Source organism: Mustela erminea, chromosome 8 (assembly GCF_009829155.1).
Source record: "Mustela erminea isolate mMusErm1 chromosome 8, mMusErm1.Pri, whole genome shotgun sequence".
Taxonomy (NCBI): Eukaryota; Metazoa; Chordata; class Mammalia; order Carnivora; family Mustelidae; genus Mustela; species Mustela erminea.
The window spans coordinates 79,269,436-79,293,393 of record NC_045621.1 but is presented as its reverse complement, the minus strand read 5'-3'; the positions used below and the strand labels follow the sequence as shown (position 1 = coordinate 79,293,393).

Genomic DNA, 23,958 nt, shown 5'->3' with positions numbered 1-23,958 from the left:
GAAGAAAGTAATTTAGATAAGAAGTTTTGCTTATTTTTTTCTTTTTTTAAAAGGTTTTATTCATTTATTTGAGAGAGAGAGAGAGCACAAGCAAGACAGCACAAGCAGGGGACAACAGAGGGAGAGGGAGAAGGAGAAGCAGGCTCCCCACTGAACAGGGAGCCCGATGCAAGCCTGTATCTCAGGACCTGGGATCATGACCTGAGCTGAAAGCAGTTGCTTAACCATCTGAGCCACCCGGGGGCCCCAGTTTTGCTTCTTTTTGTGCATATCTTACTATCAACTCTAGTTTTCTCAATGTATTAGAATTTTACATCTACATTGGAATGCTACTTTAGGACTTTAAAGTGCATAGGCCCTATGATTCTCTATAACATTAACTTGCACTTGTATAATTTTTCACTTATTACCACAGAGAGTAAAAATAAATGATTGGTATGATTGAATAGCAGTTGTGTTTGTTTTTAAGTTTCCCAGAGGATTCAAAATACATTTAAATTTTGATTTTTCCAAACTTGACATCCCAAAGAATGTTATGATATGGCAATATATTCTCTATCACTTGTCTTGGGGTAGGTGGAGAGAACACTCTAAAAAGCTATCTCCTTTTTATAACAGTTTCTTGGCCTGAATTATAAATTCTGAATTGTAACACTATAGCTGTTCACTGTTAGAAACAGGTCAAAGTAACAGAGTTTTGAACTTCTAACAGTTGTAACTTTATTCACAGTGAAATTAATTTTGACTTGACTCTGAATTTTATAAGGTCTTCCTAACTTTTATTTATTTTTTTTTTGTAGAAGATACTTTCAAATAAAAGTTCCCCAAATTTTCATTTAAAAAAAAATTTTCCTCTTAAAACTCCTTTTTGAACAAGGTCATGAGATGGTGCTCTGTTCCCTTCCTCAATCAAGTATTTAGAATTTCCAGTAAGAAACAGAATGGTTTTCAGCTAAGTGCAAATATCAGAGTAACATTAAATTAATTTTTTTGAAAAGTAAAATTATAGGAATTTTTTTTATTGAAATGTGCAATAAACAGTTGTTTGCATAAAATTCAAATGACTGTCTACAGCTCACAGAAAGTCATGAAAATGTGACTATCTTATTCTGGGTACAGAAATAAATAGGATTGTGCCCTTTATTCCTATGTCCTTTTTTTTTTTTTTTTTTTGGTCATTATGCTTTAAGAAAACTTAAGATTTCATAGCACACTCACCACACAGTTTCCTTTCTTAGCTCGGCCAGCTTGTGCAGGCGTTGGAGTGCTTTTTCCTGTTTTCTTTCATCTTTCCTGGATTTAGATGCTACATTTCGAGCAAATTCCCTTTGTTTCAGTTCTTTGAGCCTCTATTAAGAAATATGGAAATGATTAGTGGTATTTGGCTCTATGGCAATGTTAAAACTATTATTATTATTCTTGGAATTTTCCAGTACATTATCTTTGACCTCATCTAAGGAAAATACATTTGTGCCAATTCACTTCTAGTAAAAATATTTTTTGTATCTTTGGCTTGTGAAAATGCCAAAGAATGTTATTACATTATATTAAGGATATAGCTAAGCCTTAGCTAAATTGAAATTGAAAACTTTCATCTCTGCTTACTGATTTTTCTGCCAAGATTCTGTGCCTAATTCACATGGAAGTGTTGGAGCCTTGTAAACTCCTAATTTTCAAACAAATTTAATTAGCTTGTATGTTTCAATTATATATCATAAAATTCATCATTTTGATGTGCTGCATATTAGAAAGGTATCTGGCCCTTTGCACATTTTCTAAGAAGAATAAATGTTTTATGTTAATCAATAAGGCATATAAACTCTATTTATGCGATTTAAAACAATCTCTCCTTTCAAACCATCAGCACATTCCCCAAGTAATTCAAGATCTGGGAAGAAAAGTGATAGTGATTTTTAGAAATTCTTTTTACACTGGGCATATTTTTCATTTGTAACAAAGGAGTTCATTTTGGGGAGGTTGAAAGCATTTTGGCCAGAAAAAGAGAATGTCAACTTGAATAGAACATGTTTGTGGCATGATTTAAGAGACACCATAGTGGTCCCATGCCTCAAATATTTTCACTATAGTCTTCCACAGATAGAGTGTATAGTTATTAAAAATAATTAAAGTAATATTATTTTTCTCATGAAGACTTATGGTGTTATGCATTTGTGATATGTCAGAGTCTTTGAGTAGGACTCTAAGATAATAAAGCATACACAAATTACATTTTTATGAAGTGATTGAATAAAGTCTTAATAAATGCCTTATACATATACACTGGTATATGCCAGGGGCTTAAAACAATGCCTGGTATATAAAATGCCTGATCAATAAATAGGTGTTGGTTTATATGTGAATCACTTAGATCCTCCAAATTGGGAAATTTCTGGCCTCTAAAAAAGTTAGTCATACTGATGAAATAATGTCAGACTCCTGGTGACCTTGAATTATATCTACTTAATTTCACTTACACAGAACCATAGCTTAAGCTTCAAGTAATTTCTAATATTTGAACTAATCGGATTTATATAAGGTGTGTATATATGCATATACATAAGATTATTCCAGATTAAAGAATAATTATTTTAAAACACTATAGAATATTGATCATGAAAAAAAATCTAGAATTTGAATATAATAGGGCAAAAATGTTTTAACTCTAAATTTTAGGTATTCATAATCTTGGTCAGCTCCATTTCCTAAAACTTTGAAGTCATAGCAAGCAAGACTTATTAAAAGATAATTATTGAGCACTAGCTCTGTTAAATGGCTGTTAAATGGCTGGGATTTAAGAAAAATATTAAACAAAATGTCTTTATCTTTATATGGTTTGTGTCCATGTGTCTGTGAGTGTGTAAGTATATGTGAGTGTTTGTGTATTATGTGTTTTTTGGAAATAAGAGAACAAATACAGGAAGAGATAACAGCAGTCATTGATTTAGGTATTTTTACTGTGCAATGTAAGGACAGAAGAGGGGTGCCCAAAAAATCCCAAGAAGGTTACCTGGGAAAAGTGATATCTGATTTGGATCTTCAAGGATATAAAAAAACACGAAGAAGAAGGTTTGTATGTTGGAGGAGAGATAATAGTTCAGGGAAATTTTATGTAAATGTAGAAAATAGGAGCATGCATATACCAAAAAAAAAAAAAAAAATGCAGAAAGAGAGAAGTATGGTTAAAAAAGATTGTGTGTGTAGAAGTGATGAGAATTGATGAATTATAATATCTAACCAAACCAAACCTGTCTATCACATTATGAAATGTGACTGGAGGAAACACTGAAGGATTTTAAACAATGCAGTGCTACAATGGGATTTTCATTTTGTCAAGAACCATTTGTCATCAGTGTGCATGAAATTTTGCCATGGAACAATATTAAAGATAAGGGGATGCATAGGTAGGATACTATAGTAGTTTAGGTAAGGAACACTAAGAACCTTTTCTAAGGCAGTTGCAGTAGGAAAAAAAAGTAGAATTGGTGACTTATTTGATGTGCATAATTGAGTGGCCTAAAGGGTATTACCTTTACTGAGAAATACTATTTGCCATTTCAAGAAAGAGGCATTCAATCAAGAGAGGGTTTGTGTGCTAGGAGGAGGATGCTAACAGAGAATTTGAAAGAAAATAGAAACAATTCTCTAAATATTTAAAGAATCAAAGTGTCAAATGAAATAAAGCAAAAAAAAAAAGTTGAAATACCAGTGTAAGAATGTTCAAAAGATTTTTAACTCTTATTTTTAAATAATGATATTTTAACAAATTGAGATAGTTTATTTCCTACATGATCCTTTGGGAGACAGCAGATGACAAACAAGAAAGTTAGACTGGACTATTTTTATTAAAGTCTCTAGGATACTAATTAATTTCTATTACATATAGGTATATATAATAGTGAATTAAAAATATAATGTTTCTGACATAAGGCAAGCTTTTTTTTTTTTTAAAGATTTTATTTATTTATTTGGCAGAGAGAGATCACAAGTAGGCAGAGAGGCAGGTAGAGAGAGGGGCGGGGGGAACCAGGCTCCCCGTGGAGCAGAGATCCCAAGAACTCTGAGATCATGACCTGAGCTGAAGGCAGAGGCTTTAACCCACTGAGCCACCCATGTGCCCCAAGGCAAGCTTCTCTAAAGCAAGTATATGAAATGCCAAGAGTTTCCTATTGTTTCAGATTAACCATTATGATTTAAATTAGCCAGTTTCTATTAACATAGTAGTTAAAGATCAAGGAGTCCGTCAATTACCAAATGCCAGTACCATTGTGTTTACTGTGCCTAAGTGAGTGATTGATGTGGCTGGAATCAGACTCTGGATGTGCATTTAGAGAACTGTGTATATTTAGAATGTAAATGTTGCTTTAGTCTTGTAAAGGTTGTCAAGATACACCAAACTACATTCAAGTGTCCCTACTGAGGTCAGTCTCCTTCTGTGGACAAATAATTCTCTTATCTCAGTGATGTGATATCAAGATAAACGAGCTTGCCTAACATTGATGGTCTAGCCACAGGGCTTATAGGCCAAATACTTTGGTTAGTTTTAGGCTAGAATTTATCAGTCTTGATAACTTTCTTGGATTTTCCTATAGCAAAAATAAACTCTTACATCATATTTTCTATCTTGTAGAGTAATTTTGAAAGGTAAATAATAGAAACTGAGTAAAGGCTTTTGAGAATGCCAAATGGAAAGAAAACTTTAGTTCAAGTTCACACAAAGAAATATACAAGATAATACCTGTGAGACTTACAGAAATATCAATGCTATTTCAAAAGTTCCCTGAACAATTTATTGAAAGTCACTCAAAAGAAATTCTTAGTGATAAATGTCAGGACAGAGATGACAGACAGTAAGAATTAGAAAATTAGAAGAATGTTAAAAAGAATTTGTGGGAAGATATGGTCTAGCCCCAGCATTATAAAACAAATTACAATGTACACTGGCATATGATTCTATGTTTTGGAAATATACAAATAGAGAATGGAAAAACAGAATCAACATCCTTTGGTAATACTATCTCAGAGGGTTTAGTCTACTTTTCACTGATTTACTTCTATTCGTCTATAAAGAACCAAAATGTTGTAAGGACAACACAGGTCATTGTTCCTCAGATATGGTCTCAGGAAACTCATGGAATTGGATGGGTGGGAAAGTTAAGATTCTGGCCTCAAGTTAGTGGTGGTGTTTTCAGAGACTGGCAAAACTTTAAACAATGTGAGTGCTGTGAAGTGTGTAAACCTGGCGATTCACAGACCTGTACCCCAGGGGCTAATAATACATTATATGTCAATTAAAAAAAATTTTTAAACAATGTGAGAAAAAGTGATAGAAAAAGAGAGAGAGGAAGAGAGAACCATGTAGATAACTCATCATTTTGTGCTTGGCATTTAAGTAAATTACACTGTTTTATAATTGCAAACCAAACTTCCATGAATATTCTCATATTTTGTACACTTGTCTAATTGCATCCAAAAATCGGTTCCCACAAACAAAACTGTTGGAATAAAAGATATGCATTTGCACTTTTTGAGGTTTTCTAAACTGCTGTTCCTAACTTTAAACTATTTTTGTACTCCTCTCAATTGTATATAAGAGTATACATCATATCCAATATTGGGTAGCATCACTCTTAATTCATTTAATTAATAGGCAACAAATAATATATCCTTAGTGTTTTGTCTATAATTCTTTTGTTTCCTAGGGAAGCTGGAATATTTTTATATACATATTAGCCACCCATATTTCATCTAGAATTGATATTGTTCCTTAAAATTTATTAAGCAATATTGCATATGTTACTTTGCTTGGGTCTGAAAATAAACATATAAACAAACATGGTGAACATTATGATCTGTATTTAGAGAAAGCAAAACTGAAGCTAAGCAGATTTTAGAGACTAGTCCAGAATCGCATGGTAGAACCAGGACTGGAATCATGATTTCCTGGAACATTTCTTATGATTTATCTCCTATATTTATGCCGCTCTATGGTTTTCAAGCTGTGCTTTTAGGTTGGGCTGACTTGGCTGCGAGGCATATAACCATTTATCTCTCAGCAAGTATTAATTGAGTGTACACTACGTGTCAGCTGTTACTCTAAGCACAGTCGATACATCTGTGACAGAAGAAAAAAAGCCTGTTTGTTTCTTGAAATGTTTATGAGAGTTGAGAAAGACATATTAAGACATATATAAATAAGTTAGTTGTATACTTCAGGACACAGTGAAAATTCGGTGGGAGAAACAAAGTTAAACAGAGTTCATGCAGCAAGGGGAGAGATACCAACTTACAACACAGTGATGAGGGAAGGATTTCTATTAGCTGACTTTTCTGTTTCTGTTTAACAATGACCATAAACTTAATGGCTTAAAATAGCACAGATTTATTATCTCACAGCTTCTGTAGGTCAGTAGGCTTTGCTCAATCAAGGTGTTGGCCAGGCTGCATTCTCATCTGCAGGCTTGTCTTGGAAAAAATAATCTCCCAAGCTCCTGGAAGTTGTTGGTAGAATCCATTTCCTGTGGTGGTAGGATAGAGAGGCCCGGCTTCCTATCACCTGGCAGCCAGAGCCATTCTCAGCAACTGGAGCTGCCGGGAGTTTCTTGCCCCGTGACCCACTCACAAGCTATCTTACAATATGGCAGTTCTTCACCATCAGCAAGGAAGAGTCTCCATTCTGCTGAGACTGAGTCTTTTTAATTTTTATTTTTTTTTAAGATTTTGTTTATTTATTTGACAGGGACAGAGACAGTGAGGGACAGAATACAAGCAGGGAAAGTGGCAGAGGGAGAAGCAGGCTTCCCACTGAGCAGGGAGCCCAATGTGGGGCTCAATCCCAGGACTCTGGGATCATGACCTGAGTTGAAGGCAGACACTTAACCACTGCGCCACACAGGCACCCCTGAGACTGAATCTTAATAACACAATCTATATAAAGCAACCTAATTAATGGAGTTTTTTTTCCCTCTATTTTATCAGTTAGAAACAAATCACGGCTTCTATCCACATTCAAGGAAAGACTAAATGGGGGTCAACTCAGGGTGTGTCCCTCATAGAAGGTGTGTCTCCTCATTGAGAAGGTGATATTTGAGTAAAGACTGTGCTCTCCTCACACAGAGTAAAAGGAGTAGTGAAGTGCAGATTATTTTGTTTTGATTACTGTTCCTAGCTGTGTGTTAGCACTAACATTCCTTGGCTGCAAGTTTATAAAGGGTGGGAAAAGAATGATCTGAACCACAACACTAGGCAAGTGACCAATGATAGAGGAGGAACAAAGTCAGGTGTAGTTTCCAGATAGTTCTTCACTATATGCAGGCACCACCCAAAGTGGAAAGTGCAGCATCACTGCTTGAGGGACATCCCTCAAGGAGAGTGATGAAAGGAAATCCTCCCAGTGTACAAACTTTGAATCAGTGTTGTTCATTTTTATTGGGAGGAGAAATGGCCAGAAGAGATATACTGATCCATGGGCTGTGGCCCATAGGTTGGCCGGATAATTAGAAACTTGGGAGGAACATAACTGAAAAATTAGTGACAAGGAGGTCTGGGGAAAGGTATGTGGCTAGATCCCTTTGAATGGTCTAAGAATCTGAAGATATTTGTGTCCTGTGTGAATGCTCCACAAAGGATCACCTCAGTAGAAGACGATTTTTACATTAATGTAGATAGGATAACCTGTTCTGTGAATACCACACAGTCTGTCTCCTCAACCACCCCTGTCGCTGCCCAATGAGCTCATGAACAAAGTGGCTATGGGGCATGGATGGTGGTTATACATGGGGCCAGCAATATGGACTTCCACTCAGCAAAGATGACTTGTCTATAGCTACCTCTGAGTGCCTTAACTGCCAGGAACAGAACTCAGTAATGAGCCAAAATGAATGAACAACAACAACAACAACAACAATAACAAAAACCCCAAATAGAAACATACTCATAAATACAGAGAACAAACTCATTGTTATCAGAGAGGAGGTGGGTGAGATAATAGGTAAAGGAAATTAAGAGGTACACACTACCAGTTGTAAAATATAATTAGTCACAAGAGTGTAAGTCCAGCATAGGGAATATTGTCAACAACATTGTAATAACTTTGTATGGTGACAGATGGTAACTAGACTTAATCATGGTGATCATTTTATAACATTGAATCATTACACTGCATACCTGAAACTAATATAATATTGTATGCCAACTTCAATTAAAAATTTTTAAAAGAGAAATAAAAAGTGAAAACAAAACAAATTAAAAACAGTGAGCCCTCAATATGGTACTGTTTTCCCAGGGGTGATCAGCCAATTCCCTCATGGCATGTTGATTAAATTGGGACAGCTTCCTTCATGAAAATGGCAGTCTTTTGTCTTTTGTTCTTCCTCTAGATATGGACCTGTCATTTCTCCATGCAATGCTTCTGCCAAAACTATAGTCCATGGACTTACAAAATGCCTCATTTACAATCATGGTATACTACCCAGCTTGTTTTTGATCAATGAACTCACTTCACCACAAATATAGAGTGACAATGGGCCTATGTTCATATAACTCATTGATCTTATTGTGCTCCCTACCACCCTGAAGTAGTTTATTTGATAGAATGATGGAATGGCCTTTTGAAGATTCCGTCATAGCTCTTTCTAGGCGACAATACCTTGAATGGCTGGAGCACCGTTATCTAGGATGCTCTGAATGAGTATCCAACATATGGTGATGTTTCTTTCATAACTAGATTGAAAGGTTAAAAATCAGGGTGTACAAATAGGGATGATACCACTCAACCCTTTAGGAATGAAAGTTTGGGTCACTTCACAGGAGAAAGAACCATAACCAGCTGATGTGCTTGCTGAAGGCAAAGGGAATAGGAGGTGGAAGAAGGCAGATATAAATACCAACAACAACATGTGACTAATTACAGAAGTGAAGACTGTAATTGTCATGGGCATTTATGAATATATATACTCTTTATTTTCTTCCCTCCTTTATCTTCTTATTATATAACATAAGATGTATCAAATTTACACCATAGTATTTAAATACTAACTTTACATCATAGTATTAAAATTCTAGGATATCAACTAGAAGAGTGAACACCACCCACCCAACCACTCTGCATCCTCCTCTGAGGCCTGAATGTGTTTTTGGTTGTAGACAGCATAGTTGAATCATGTTAGGAAGCATATGACCTGTAAAGAGTGCCTATGGGTGACTAGTTGATGAGGAATGGACTTGTGATGGTTAACAGTATGTGTCAACAAGGCTTGCCCATATATTTGATCAACTATTTGGTCAATATTTGGTCAAAGTCAAGTATTTGGTCACATGTCCTGGTGTCACTGTGAAAGAACTTTTTGAATAAGATTAACATTTAAATCAGATAAGTAATCAGATTTATTCATTAAATCCTAGTAAAGCAGATTACCTTCCATAATTCATTCAATCAGCTAAAGGTTTTTTTGTTTGTTTGTTTGTTTTTAGATTTTATTTATTTGACAGACAGAGATCACAAGTAGGCAGAGAGGCAGGCAGAGAGAGAGGAGGAAGCAGGCTTCCCACCAAGCAGAGAGCCTGATGTGGGGCTCAATCCCAGAACCCTGGGATCATGACCTGAGCTGAAGGCAGAGGCTTCAACCCACTGAGCCACCCAGGTGCCCCAGCTAAAGGTTTTAATAGCTAAGACTGAAGTCCTTGGAAATGAAAGAATACCTCCAGACAGCCTTTGGACTTGAGACTACATCAGCTCTTTCCTGGTGTTCCGGGCTGGTAACTTTGGACTTGATTTCACCCACAACTGTTTGAGTAAATTCTTTAAAATCTCTCCTTGTCATTTATCTATCTATCTATCTATCTATCTATCTATCTATCATCTATCTACCTCTCTCTCTCTCTCTCCCCCCACATATATAAATACACACATAGTTCTGTTTCTTTGGAGAACCCTGGTTAATACAGTTTTTCACCAGAGAGTGAGTAGTCTAGCTGTGATGTCTATGGTAAACCTTGCAAACTTCCTTCCCTTTATCAATTATATCCTTCTACCTCATTATTAGTAGAATTCCAATTTGGTGGCTAAATAAAATACTCAACTAAAAGAGTAAAAATCTCAACCTCCTTTGTAAATAAGAGTGGCAAAGTGATACAATCCTCCCTAACTGAAGTAAATGTTTCTAAGGACGATGTCCCTAAAAATATATTTAAAAAGGAAAGCCTCATTAGAAGAAAAGATCCCTTTCTGTTTGTTTTGTTTTGTTTTGCTTTTAACCATGTCATTTGCTTCCTACTCATGTGTAATTGTGAGTCTAAGAGGGCAGCAGCCTCTTAGCTACCAGCTATTGAAAATAGCTATCAGCTTATTTTCAATAAGATGCCAAATAAAGCAGAACAATAAAATAAAATAAAATAAAATAAAATAAAGATTCCTATACCCTAATAGCATTGTTGAATTACTAGGACTGATTGTTTAGGTAGTTTTGGGGAAAAAATATTTGAGTTTTATTTGAGTTTTATTTGAGTTTTCTCTTACCTGCAGCCAGATATAATTTTAACTTACATACTCATTTAGTAGATGTGTGACTGGATAATTAATATTCTTAGACATGTGCATCTACAGATGAAGACGCTGATGACATGTAAATTCTTTCCAGTTTTTACATTCAAAGATCAATGTTTTCAATGTCACTTTTATGCTGGATTTAGATGATAGTAAATAATTGGTATAGTTAGAAAAATAATTAGAATTACCTTGTTAGGTAGTTTCCCTTCTACAAGTAAATCCATTATGGCTTCGAACTGCTCCAATACTGCTGTTATTAGTTTTGTATTTCTTAGTAAGTTAATATATCACCAACTATTACTGTTTCCACAAGCTTAAAATTTCTTTTTTTAAAATTAAATTAAATTTTTTTCAGTTTTCCAAAATTCACTATGTATGCACCACACCCAGTGCTCCATGCAATACATGCCCTCCATAATATCCACCACCAGGCTCACCCAAACCCCCACTCCCCTCCCCTCCAAAAATCTCAATTTTTCTCAGAGTCCACAGTCTCTCATGGTTGTTCTCCCCCTCCAATTTCCCCCCACTCACTTCTCCTCTCCTTCTCCCAATGTCCTCTGTTATTCCTCATGCTCCACAAGTAAGTGAAACCATAAGATAATTGACTCTCTCTGCTTGACTTATTTCACTCAGCATAATCTCTTCCAGTCCGGTCCATGTTGATACAAAAGTTGGGTATTTATCCTTTCTGATGGAGGCATATTACTTCATTGTATATATGGACCATATCTTCTTCATCCATTCGTCCGTTGAAGGACATCTTGGTTCTTTCCACAGTTTGGCAACTGTGACCACTGCTGCTATGAACATTGGGTTAGAGATGGCCCTTATTTTCACTACATCTGTATTTTGGGGGTAAATACCCAGTAGTGTAATTTCAGGGTCATAGGGTAGCTCTATTTTTAATTTCTTAAGGAATCGCCAGACTGTTTTCCCAAGTAGCTGCACCACCTTGCATTCCCACCAAGATTGTAAGAGGGTTTCCCTTTCTTCACATCTTCTCCAACACTTGTTGTTTCCTGTCTTGTTAATTTTGGCCATTCTAACTGGTATAAGGTGGTATCTCAATGTGGTTTTGATTTTAATCTCCCTGATGGCTAATGATGATGAACAATTTTTTTCATGTGTCTGTTAGCCATTTGTATTTCTTCTTTAGAGAAGTGACAGTTCATGTCTTCTGCCCACTTTTTGATGTGATTATCTGTTTTGTGTGCATTGAGTTTGAGGAGTTTTTTGTAGATCTTGGATATCAGCCTTTGTCTATAGCGTCATTTGCAAATATTTTCTCCCATTCCATGGGTTGCCTCTTTGTTTTGTTGACTGTTTCCTTTGCTGTGGAGAAGCTTTTGATCTTGATGAAGTCCCAAATGTTCATTTTTGTTTTTGTTTCCTTTGCCTTTGGAGACATATCTTGAGAGAAGTTGCTGTAGCTGATGTCAAAGAGGTTATTGCCTATGTTCTCCTCTAGGATTTTGATAGATTTCTGCCTCGTGTTGAGGTCTTTTATCCATTTCAAGTATGGTGTAAGAGAATGGTTGAGTTTCATTCTTCTACATATAGCTGTCCAATTTTCCCAGCACCATTTATTGAAGAGATTGTCTTTTTTCCACTGTATATTTTTTCCTGCTTTGACGAAGATTATTTGACCAAGAGTTGAGGGTCCATATCTGGGCTCTCTACTCTGTTCCACTAGTCTCTATGTGTCTGTTTTTGTGCCAGTACCATGCTGTCTTGCTGATCACAGCTTTGTAGTAAAGCTTGAAATCAGGCAACGTGATGCCCCAGTTTTGTTTTTGTTTGTTTGTTTGTTTTCTACATCTCCTTAGTAATTCAGGGTCTCTTCTGATTCCATACAAATTCTAGGATTGTTTGTTTCAGCTCTTGAAAAATGCCAGTGGAATTTTGATTGGGATAACATTGAAAGTATAGATTGCTATAGGCAGTATAGACATTTTAACAATGTTTATTCTTCTTATCCATGAGCATGGAATGGTCTTCCATCTTTTTATGTCTTCTTCAATATCTTTCATGAGTGTTCTGTAGTTCCCTGAGTACAGATCCTTCACCTCTTTGATTAGGCTTATTCACAGATATCTTATGGTTCTTGGTGCTATGGTAAATGGAATCAATTCTCTAATTTCCATTTGTATTTTTCATTGTTAGTGTGTAAGAAATAGAAACAATCATCAGAAATTATTATCAACAGTTACATGCCAATAATTTAACCAACCTAGATGAAATAGATGCATTCTTGGAAACCTACAAACTCCCAAAACTGAATTGGGAAGAAATTGACAACCTGAATAGACCCATATCTAGTAATGAGATTGAAGCAGTGATCAAAAAACTCCCAAAAAACAAGAGTCCAGAACCTGACAGATTCCTTGGAGAATTCTACCAAACATTCAAAGAAGAAATAGTACCTATTCTCCTGAAGCTGTTTTAAAATTTCTTTTGAATTCCCAAGAGTTGTTTCTACCAAGAACTATTTTCAATTGCTTTTGAAAAACTAAGTAAGATTTCTGTCTTACATAGAAGTGATACCCTCAAAGAATTACAACTCAATCACCATCTCTATTTCCTGAATCAATTTAGCTTTCTTGGAAGACACTATGTAGTGAGTACTATTAGAATATTAGCAAATATATTTCTTCAGAGGAGGTTAAGATATTCAAGTGAATGGTATCACACTTCATTGTGCAATTTCCTTCTAGTCATTATTTAATCAATGGCATTATGCTGAGAGAACCTGTGGAAGACTCTTTTTAAATTTATTTTCCCATTACTATCATGAATGTGTATCATTTGGACATTTCTCATGGCAGCTTTAAAAGCATCTAATCTCTTAATGGCATATCAGATCTGAACAATATCTTTCCCCAAGGCCTCTCATTCTTTAGATTCCATTAACTCAAGTTTCTCTTTGTGGACAAAAACTCATTCTAGTTCTAATATAAAAGTCTTTGTAATCTGTATGTGTTCTGTCTAAAACTGATTTTCCAACCATTCAGTTCATTTTCTTAAGTGCTGGATTAGAAGTGTCTCGTGCATTGTAAGTGCTCATGAATGCTTGTCAAATTGAATTGGCACAGGATGGCAGTGATTAATTTCTTCATACAATAGGAAGCTTTGAAAATTTACTAACAAAAACCTCAATAAGATCTTTGGTAGTAGAAGGGAAGCAATGGAAACTCTGGTATAAAAAATATTGACACTTATATTTAAAAATACACAAACAACTTGAGGGACCTGAAACTGAACAATAGTTAAAAATTATGGTTTGATTTTAAAAGGAAATACCATGCAGCTATTACCAATAAGAATTGTGAAATATTAGGAATAGTGTTGTATTATGCTATTTTTAAAAACAGCATGCTAATAACTTATAATCAAATGTATCTGCATCAGTAGAGTAAAAATGTTGATATTTCTCTTTGTAGCATAAAATCAGAATTGTATTTTTATTTACCATTATATGGTATTTTTCCATTTTTTTCCTTACTAGTATGTTTTACATTGAGAAGAGATTTTTAAATTTAAATTTGAAATATGAAAATTAGATATATTTTAAAACTGAAACAAAAACAAAAAAATTATGATCCTCTCATCATATGCTTTTATCTGTGGTCTAATATCTAAATTGTTCTGAATATTTCTAAGGTTTCTCAGCATGCACAAGTAAATCAATATAACCCAATAAATGGCGCACCTGGGTGGCTCAGTGGGTTAAAGCCTCTGCCTTCGGCTCAGGTCATGATCCCAGGGTCCTGGGATCGAGCCCTGCATCAGGCTCTCTGCTCAGCAGGGAGCCTGCTTCCTCTTCTCTCTGCCTGCCTCTCTGCCTGCTTGTGATCTCTGTTAAATAAATAAATAAAATCTTTAAAAAATATATAACCCAATAAAAAAGACAAATCAAACTCATGAATTTTATGTACATGATTTCTAAAAATATGAAATATTTGTGGATTAATATCTTTATCATCTCTTTGGCATAAATAGAGTGGAAAATAACAGGGTCAACAGTCAAAATCTGTGGGAAACACAATACTATACTATAGAAATATAGATTTTTTTTACTCTTTTTCTCTCTCAAAAATATTTATATAAGTGTTAAGTGACTTATCACATAACATAAAATGAAGAAATTATGAGTGAAGTGTCAACAAACATACTCTACTCTGGAGGAATTTATTTTGAAGTAACTTTATGGCTATGTTCTTTAGACATGTCATAAAGGTAGAATATCAATTGTGTTAATGGGCACTTTTGCTTATGATCAAAAATAACTTCTGTTTGGAGAATTGTGTTTGGGCTGAGAAGAATGTGAAGGATTTATTAACACTTGGGAAAAAGCTGTCACTGGTGACCTCCCTGTGTGAAAACTACATTTGTCTCTTGCCGGGACCATAGAAATTATACCCATGGAAGCCTTTTCAAGAGAGAATAGTTCCTATATACGATATATGGCTCACTTTTCTACCCAGTTCATGTCCTCTCTCAGCAACTAAATTGTAACAGAATGCCAAAAGACAGAGCTCCAGAACTGCTGTGGGAATGTGAAGACCCCAGCTGGAGAGAAAACACCTGGTATGATATGATGGCCTGTATTTTTTTAAGTGAAAATGTGCAGTATCTCCAGGAAGCTGGATTTTTAATATTTACTTAAGCACAATATTATCTCAAATAAAATTAGAATTGGAGATATATCAAGAAATTGCCCAAACTCTGCAATTTCTATGGTGATATCTTTTTAATTTTTTTTTCCTTATTCCATTTCTCTTTATTCCATTTGAGATAATAATTTGCCAAGTCAATGGAGATCTGTCCCTTCTATTGCAGTGAAACAGCAGTAAATTTTGAACAGAAATATACAGCAATAGGTCTTCCTTTTCTTTCTCAAATTATGTATTAATGCACTTTACTTTTATTAGTATTTTTATTTCAAGTTTTTATTTAAATTCTCATTAGCAAACATATATGGTAAAATTGTTTTCAAGTCTAGAATTTAGTGATTCATCACTTACATACAACAGCTCCAGTGCTCATCCCTTAATACTCAAGACCCACTGAATAAATACCAGTTTCTTTCTCTTCATTATTATAACTCTAATGTTAAAAGGTAGAATTCTATGTATTATATGTGGAACTCATTTGAGACAGAGTTCACTGGCCCAAAGGCTACTTTATCTTATAAACTTGGACAAACCTCTTTATCAAAAATATTAATCAAGTGACATATGATTTAAATAAATATCAGAAACATTTTGAATTAAGTCAATTTAAATGTGTGAATAAGTATGTTTTTATTAATTAGACATTTCCTTTGTTTAACACATAGATATTATGTGCATTTCTATAGAGAGAAGACATTTTAAAATGCATTTTTATATTTTAGAAAATCAGTATCATATTTTATTTGTTTGGATTTTTAAATTTTACTTATATTTTTGTTTTGCAGCAATGGTTCCTACACGTATGTTTTAAGAAATTAAAAATAAATTTATAAAAAGTGCATGCCATAAATATTTTATTTAGTTCATTTTTATATAAATTATTAAAAATAAATGCTCTCAGTAGATAATTTCAAAGGACTTAATTTGTTTTCTCAACTTATCAGATAGTTTTCTTGATGAAACCAATGGGATTGAGTCAATACTACTTCATTATTGCTTTCTGTTGACAATTGACTAGTTCTTGGTAGAACAGTACAACTGTCCTCCTAAGAGCTCTAAAAGACATAATAAAACAAAGGTTTATAGCTTAATCCCTTTGAGAGTTTGAGCAGCTTCCAAAGAAACTACTGTATTAAAATTTTAAATTATTGAGTTTTAACTATGGAAAAAAAATGTTGGTGATATTTCACCTCCAAACACTGAAATTACTTATAGACTAGCTCAAAGAGAACAAAGGCAAGTTATGTTTTTTGTTTTTAATTTTATGACTCCAGTGCTAATATGACCTTTTTTTACTGGATATCTACGTAAAATTAATTCACTAAAACTCAAACAACAGTGTGGCAGCTTACATTCTTGTGTAAACCGAATTTTGTGTCATCATAGAAAAATCAGAAAGAGCTGCTTGGAGTGGCAATCCTTATATCAGATCAATTAGATTTTAAGCCAAAGACTATAATAAGAGATGAGAAAGGACACTATATCATACTCAAAGGGTCTATCCAACAAGAAGATTTAACAATTTTAAATATCGATGCCCCCAACGTGGGAGCAGCCAACTATATAAACCAATTAATAACAAAATCAAAGAAACACATCAACAACAATACAATAATAGTAGGGGACTTTAACACTCCCCTCACTGAAATGGACAGATCATCCAAGCAAAAGATCAGCAAGGAAATAAAGGCCTTAAATGACACACTGGACCAGATGGACATCACAGATATATTCAGAACATTTCATCCCAAAGAAACAGAATACACATTCTTCTCTAGTGCACATGGAACATTCTCCAGAATAGATCACATCCTCGGTCCTAAATCAGGACTCAACCAGTATCAAAAGATTGGGATCATTCCCTGCATATTTTCAGACCACAATGCTCTAAAGCTAGAACTCAACCACAAAAGGAAGTTTGAAAAGAATCCAAATACATGGAGACAAGACAGCATCCTTCTAAAGAATGAATGGGTCAACCGGGAAATTAAAGAAGAATTGAAAAAAATCATGGAAACAAATGATAATGAAAATACAACGGTTCAAAATCTGTGGGACACAACAAAGGCAGTCCTGAGAGGAAAATATATAGCGGTACAAGCCTTTCTCAAGAAACAAGAAAGGTCTCAGGTACACAACCTAACTCTACACCTAAAGGAGCTGGAGAAAGAACAAGAAAGAAACCCTAAGCCCAGCAGGAGAAGAGAAATCATAAAGATCAGAGCAGAAATCAATGAAATAGAAACCAAAAAAAAAAAAATAGAACAAATCAACGAAACTAGGAGCTGGTTCTTTGAAAGAATTAATAAAATTGATAAAGCCCTGGCCCGACTTATCAAAAAGAAAAGAGAAAGGACCCAAATAAATAAAATCATGAATGAAAGAGGAGAGATCACAACTAACACCAAAGAAATACAAACTATTATAAGAACATACTATGAGCAACTCTACACCAATAAATTTGACAATCTGGAAGAAATGGATGCATTCCTAGAAACATATAAACTACCACAACTGAACCAGGAAGAAATAGAAAGCCTGAACAGACCCATAACCAGTAAGGAGATTGAAACAGTCATTAAAAATCTCCAAACAAACAAAAGCCCAGGGCCAGATGGCTTCCCGGGGGAATTCTACCAAACATTTAAAGAAGAACTAATTCCAATTCTCCTGAAACTGTTCCAAAAAATAGAAATCGAAGGAAAACTTTCAAACTCATTTTATGAGGCCTGCATCACCTTGATCCCCAAACCAGACAAGGATCCCATCAAAAAAGAGAGCTATAGACCAATATCCTTGATGAACACAGATGCGAAAATACTCAACAAAATACTAGACAATAGGATTCAACAGTACATTAAAAGGATTATTCACCACGACCAAGTGGGATTTATTCCAGGGCTGCAAGGTCGGTTCAACATCCGCAAATCAGTCAATGTGATACAACACATCAATAAAAGAAAGAACAAGAACCATATGATACTCACAATAGATGCTGAAAAAGCATTTGACAAAGTACAGCATCCCTTCCTGATCAAAACTCTTCAAAGTGTAGGGATAGAGGGCACATACCTCAATATCATCAAAGCCATCTATGAAAAACCCACCGCAAATATCATTCTCAATGGAGAAAAACTGAAAGCTTTTCCGCTAAGGTCAGGAACACGGCAGGGATGTCCATTATCACCACTGTTATTCAACATAGTACTAGAGGTCCTAGCTTCAGCAATCAGACAACAAAAGGAAATTAAAGGCATCCAAATCGGCAAAGAAGAAGTCAAATTATCACTCTTCGCAGATGATATGATACTATATGTGGAAAACCCAAAAGACTCCACTCCAAAACTGCTAGAACTTGTACAGGAATTCAGTAAAGTGTCAGGATATAAAATCAATGCACAGAAATCAGTTGCATTTCTCTACACCAACAGCAAGACAGAAGAAAGAGAAATTAAGGAGTCAATCCCATTTACAATTGCACCCAAAACCATAAGATACCTAGGAATAAACCTAACCAAAGAGGCACAGAATCTATACTCAGAAAACTATAAAGTACTCATGAAAGAAATTGAGGAAGACACAAAGAAATGGAAAAATGTTCCATGCTCCTGGATTGGAAGAATAAATATTGTGAAAATGTCTATGTTACCTAAAGCAATCTACACATTTAATGCAATTCCTATCAAAGTACCATCCATCTTTTTCAAAGAAATGGAACAAATAATTCTAAAATTTATATGGAACCAGAAAAGACCTCAAATAGCCAAAGGGATATTGAAAAAGAAAGCCAACGTTGGTGGCATCACAATTCCAGACTTCAAGCTCTATTACAAAGCTGTCATCATCAAGACAGCATGGTACTGGCACAAAAACAGACACATAGATCAATGGAACAGAATAGAGAGCCCAGAAATAGACCCTCAACTCTACAGTCAACTAATCTTTGACAAAGCAAGAAAGAATGTCCAATGGAAAAAAGACAGCCTCTTCAATAAATGGTGTTGGGAAAATTGGACAGCCACATGCAGAAAAATGAAATTGGACCATTTCCTTACACCACACACAAAAATAGACTCAAAATGGATGAAGGACCTCAATGTGCGAAAGGAATCCATCAAAATCCTTGAGGAGAACACAGGCAGCAACCTCTTCGACCTCAGACGCAGCAACATCTTCCTAGGAACAACGCCAAAGGCAAGGGAAGCAAGGGCAAAAATGAACTATTGGGATTTCATCAAGATCAAAAGCTTTTGCACAGCAAAGGAAACAGTTAACAAAAACTGACAGAATGGGAGAAGATATTTGCAAACGACATATCAGATAAAGGACTAGTGTCCAGAATCTATAAAGAACTTAGCAAACTCAACACCCAAAGAACAAATAATCCAATCAAGAAATGGGCAGAGGACATGAACAGACATTTCTGCAAAGAAGACATCCAGATGGCCAACAGACACATGAAAAAGTGCTCCATATCACTCGGCATCAGGGAAATACAAATCAAAACCACAATGAGATATCACCTCACACCAGTCAGAATGGCTAAAATAAACAAGTCAGGAAATGACAGATGCTGGCGAGGATGTGGAGAAAGGGGAACCCTGCTACACTGTTGGTGGGAATGCAAGCTGGTGCAGCCACTCTGGAAAACAGCATGGAGGTTCCTCAAAATGTTGAAAATAGAACTGCCCTATGACCCAGCAATTGCACTATTGGGTATTTACCCTAAAGATACAAACGTAGTGATCCAAAGGGGCACATGCACCCGAATGTTTCTAGCAGCAATGTCCACAATAGCCAAACTATGGAAAGAACCTAGATGTCCATCAACAGATGAATGTATCAAGAAGATGTGTTATATATACGCAATGGAATACTATGCAGCCATCAAAAGAAATGAAATCTTGCCATTTGCGACAACATGGATGGAACTAGAGCGTATCATGCTTAGCGAAATAAGTCAAGCAGAGAAAGACAACTATCATATGATCTCCCTGATATGAGGAAGTGGTGATGCAACATGGGGGCTTAAGTGGGTAGGAGAAGAATCAATGAAACAAGATGGGATTGGGAGGGAGACAAACCATAAGTGACTCTTAATCTCACAAAACAAACTGAGGGTTGCTGGGGGGAGGGGGTTTGGGAGAAGGGGGTGGGATTATGGACATTGGGGAGGGTATGTGCTTTGGTGTGTGCTGTGAAGTGTGTAAACCTGGTGATTCACAGACCTGTACCCCTGGGGATAAAAATATATGTTTATAAAAAATAAAAAATTAAAAAAAAATCCTGGGAAAAAAAAAAAAAAAGAAAGAGCTGCTTGTTGTTTACTGAAAATATGTACTGAACTACGTAAACAAAATACATTCAATAAAGTAAAATCTTCTACACTATTTCTACTAAGTTTCATCTATATGTTTAATATGTGGAAGTGTTTAAATGTGGTTTTAATTGAGTTGTCTTTCTAAAGTCTGCTAATCTTAATACTTAATACCTTTTAATAGAGCTAACCTATAGCTCTAACCATGGATACCTGTCTATGTTATGTCTATTATTATTAGACATAATAATGGTCCCCCTAAGATTTTGCCAGAATAAATTTATACCTCTAATGCCTAGAACTTGCAAATAGGTTACTTTGAATGACCAAGAGACTTCACAGATGTGTTTAACTTAAGGACCTTTTAAGAGGGATATTTTCCTTAATTATCCAGGTGGGCCAGATATAGTCACAAGCTTTCATACAAATGAAAGAAGAAGCAGGGTAGTCAGAGAAAGAGATGTCACAACAGAAGGAGAAGTGAGAAAGAGAGAAAGAGAGATAAAAATTTGAATATGCTATGCTGCTGCTGGCTTTGAAGATGGAGGAAGGGGGTGATGACCCAAGGAATGAGTGTGGCTGCTTAATGCTGGAAAAGGCAGGAAATGGTCTCTCCCCTAGCTTCTCTGGAAGGATCACTGTCCTGCTGACACCTTGCTTTTACGACTTCTGATATCCAGACCATAATACAAATTTGTGTTGTTTTAGGCCACTACATTCATAATAATTTGCTGCAGCAACAAAAGAAAACTAATACAGTACCTAAGATATAATTACTGTCTAGGACAAATGTACCATAACAAAACAGTATAGCATGTTTGGGGGAAAGATTAAATTCAAACCACAAGACTGATCAGGAGCCTGGGATTAGTTAACAGTAATCTGTATGACTTTATAAATAATAGTATAAGGAAGTCTATATCCTTATATAATTAAATGTAAGACTTCCTACTTTTTAGAAACTTGGGGGGAAATTAAAATAAAACAACAAATTTGATAATGCTTTCCAAACTATAAAAAGTGATGTGATCAAATGACAAAACTTGCCATTTTTATTTTATAGATAATAAAACCTTTCATGATTGAATATGTAAGCTTAAATTTCTATAAGCATTCCTTTAATTTAGAGGCAACAATGTGAAAGTTTGTATTTAAGTCCATCCTCTCTTTGTTTAGCTTATTACAGTGTTTGTCCCTGTAATATCATAATGTAATTTAACAGTATAATTTATTTCCTAGACCTAAGACACTATTGAAGGTACTACAGAAGCAAAGAGATGGATAAAGGAATGCCTCCTAATATCAACAACATAATTTTTGGCAGAATAAAGTATATCATATATGGGATACAAAGTGGTAGTTTTTCAGAAGAGAAAGATATTATATTTCTCAGAAGGGATTTTTAAAGAATTATAAGTGAGCTTTGGGTAATTGTCAAAAACAAAACAACAACAAGAACAACGAAAAATAGCATTAAAAAGACAAACAGAAGAGAGAATAAGGGCATCACATGTAGTTTTTAAGTCAGAAGCAGTGATGTCAAGATGTAGAAAAGAACTTTAAACAAATGTTGAATGGTGAGAGAATGTATGAGTTTTCTACTTCTACCTAAAACCCCATCACAAACTAAATGGCTTAGAATAACACACATGTATTAGCCGCAAGTTCTCTGTCAAAAGTCAGACACACAGGTTCCGTGTTGTCAACTCAGGGTAGACAAAACTGAAATCAGGGCGGCAATCAGACTGAGTTTTCAACTGGAAGCTTAGGGAAAAATCTGCTTCCAAATTAATTCTTACTGCTGGCAGAATTCAGTTCTTTGTGGCTGCAGGACTGAGAAACCTGTTTACTTGTTAGCTGTCAACTGGAGACTTCTCCTGGCTACTAGAAGCTGCTGCATTCCTTGTCATGTAGCATCCACCATCTTCAAAGCCATCAACTGAAAATTTCTCACTCGTCAAATACCCCTCATTTTCCAAATGTCTGAATTCCTAGACAAGCCGAAGGAAATTGTTTTTAAAGGGTTTATGGGATTAGGTCAAACCCAATGAGATAATCTTAAAGTAAACTAATTTGGGATCTTAACTGCATCTGCAAATTCACTGCACAGTAGAACATAGATGAATGAGTAATTGAACAACTGAGAGAAGAGGAATGTACATAAGGGGCCAGGCATCTTGAGGGTCATATTGAATACTACCTACCACAAGAATAAAGCAAAGAGGATATTAAAAAAGAAATACATTACTCACAAGGTTAGAAAGCCTTGAATATCGTGTTAAAATGCCTGGATTCTGTTCTATAATTACACAACATTGGAGGAGTAATCCATATATATATATATATATATATATATACACACACACACACACACACACACACACACACAAACATATATATGTGTGTGTATATATATGTATGTATATACATACATATGTATACATATATACACAAAGGTATATATGTATACATATGTATGTATATACATACGTGTGTGTGTGTGTGTGTGTGTATATATATATATATATATATATATATATATATATTTTATGAAGTTTTTAGTACTAACCCAGGGGTTTCAAATGATTTGAAAATGTGTGATTCAACAAATATTTTCCTTCCCTTCCTTTCGTGACTGATAAAATATAATTAAGAAAAATAAAAATAACAGTTTTTGAAACCAAGAAAATGAGACAGAAGTGGACCTAACTAAATGTTTGAAGAAATCTGGGTTACAAAAAGCCAATGAGATGGCATGGATAGTAAATAAAGATAAGGAACTTGGTATCCCAGAACACTGAGGTTAAGTGCGGTGATACCAGAAGGGAAAAACAGAGAATCTGCAAGTTAGACTGATAAATATAGAAGTGATGAGTGGGTCCTGATATGACTATCAGACTAGTTTTACAACTGCATTCTGAACAGCTAAACCAGTAGGTCTCTACCAGCAAAATAAAGACTTCTATTATAGCAGTGAAAGAATAGCTCATCTGTTCCAGGTCGGTATTCCCCTATAAAATCACCCTAGAGAACTGTACCTATAAACAAAGTCCAGAATCTGCACTACATTTGAAGGAAGAGACACATTAGAAACAAATTTATAGATTCCAGCTCTCTGTTTTTAATCACCCTAGCCCTGCTGGAGAAAAAATATAACAAATCACCTATAAAGAAATGAGAGTGAAATATAATCACTAATGCTAAATGATAGGGGGGAAATGCTAAAAATTCAAATTCTTGAGGGAAAATTATCTGAATCCAGAATTCTATAATCAAGCAAATTTTGAGAGCAAAAAATATTTTTCAACCTGCTAGAGCAAAAAATTGTGTTATCTGATAATCATAAATCTGATTTTTTGTCAGAATAAACCATAGTAAAAGAAAAAAGAAGACAGACATAAGAAAGGGCAACATGAAATACA

At 35.0% G+C, this 23,958-nt stretch overlaps 1 protein-coding gene across 2 annotated transcripts in view; it reads right to left on the bottom strand.

The window, feature by feature from the left end:
• Nucleotides 1-23,958, bottom strand: part of ZNF804A (zinc finger protein 804A) — a 299,904-nt gene that overhangs the window by 5,491 nt on the left and 270,455 nt on the right. Inside the window, exon 3 of one of the 2 annotated variants that reach the window (XM_032356162.1) lies at nucleotides 1,219-1,349. The exons of the other annotated variant lie outside the window; for it this stretch is intronic. Within the exon in view, the coding sequence (XP_032212053.1) occupies nucleotides 1,219-1,349 (131 nt within the window). The remainder of the gene's footprint in view (nucleotides 1-1,218; nucleotides 1,350-23,958) is intronic. 2 annotated transcript variants of the gene reach the window in all.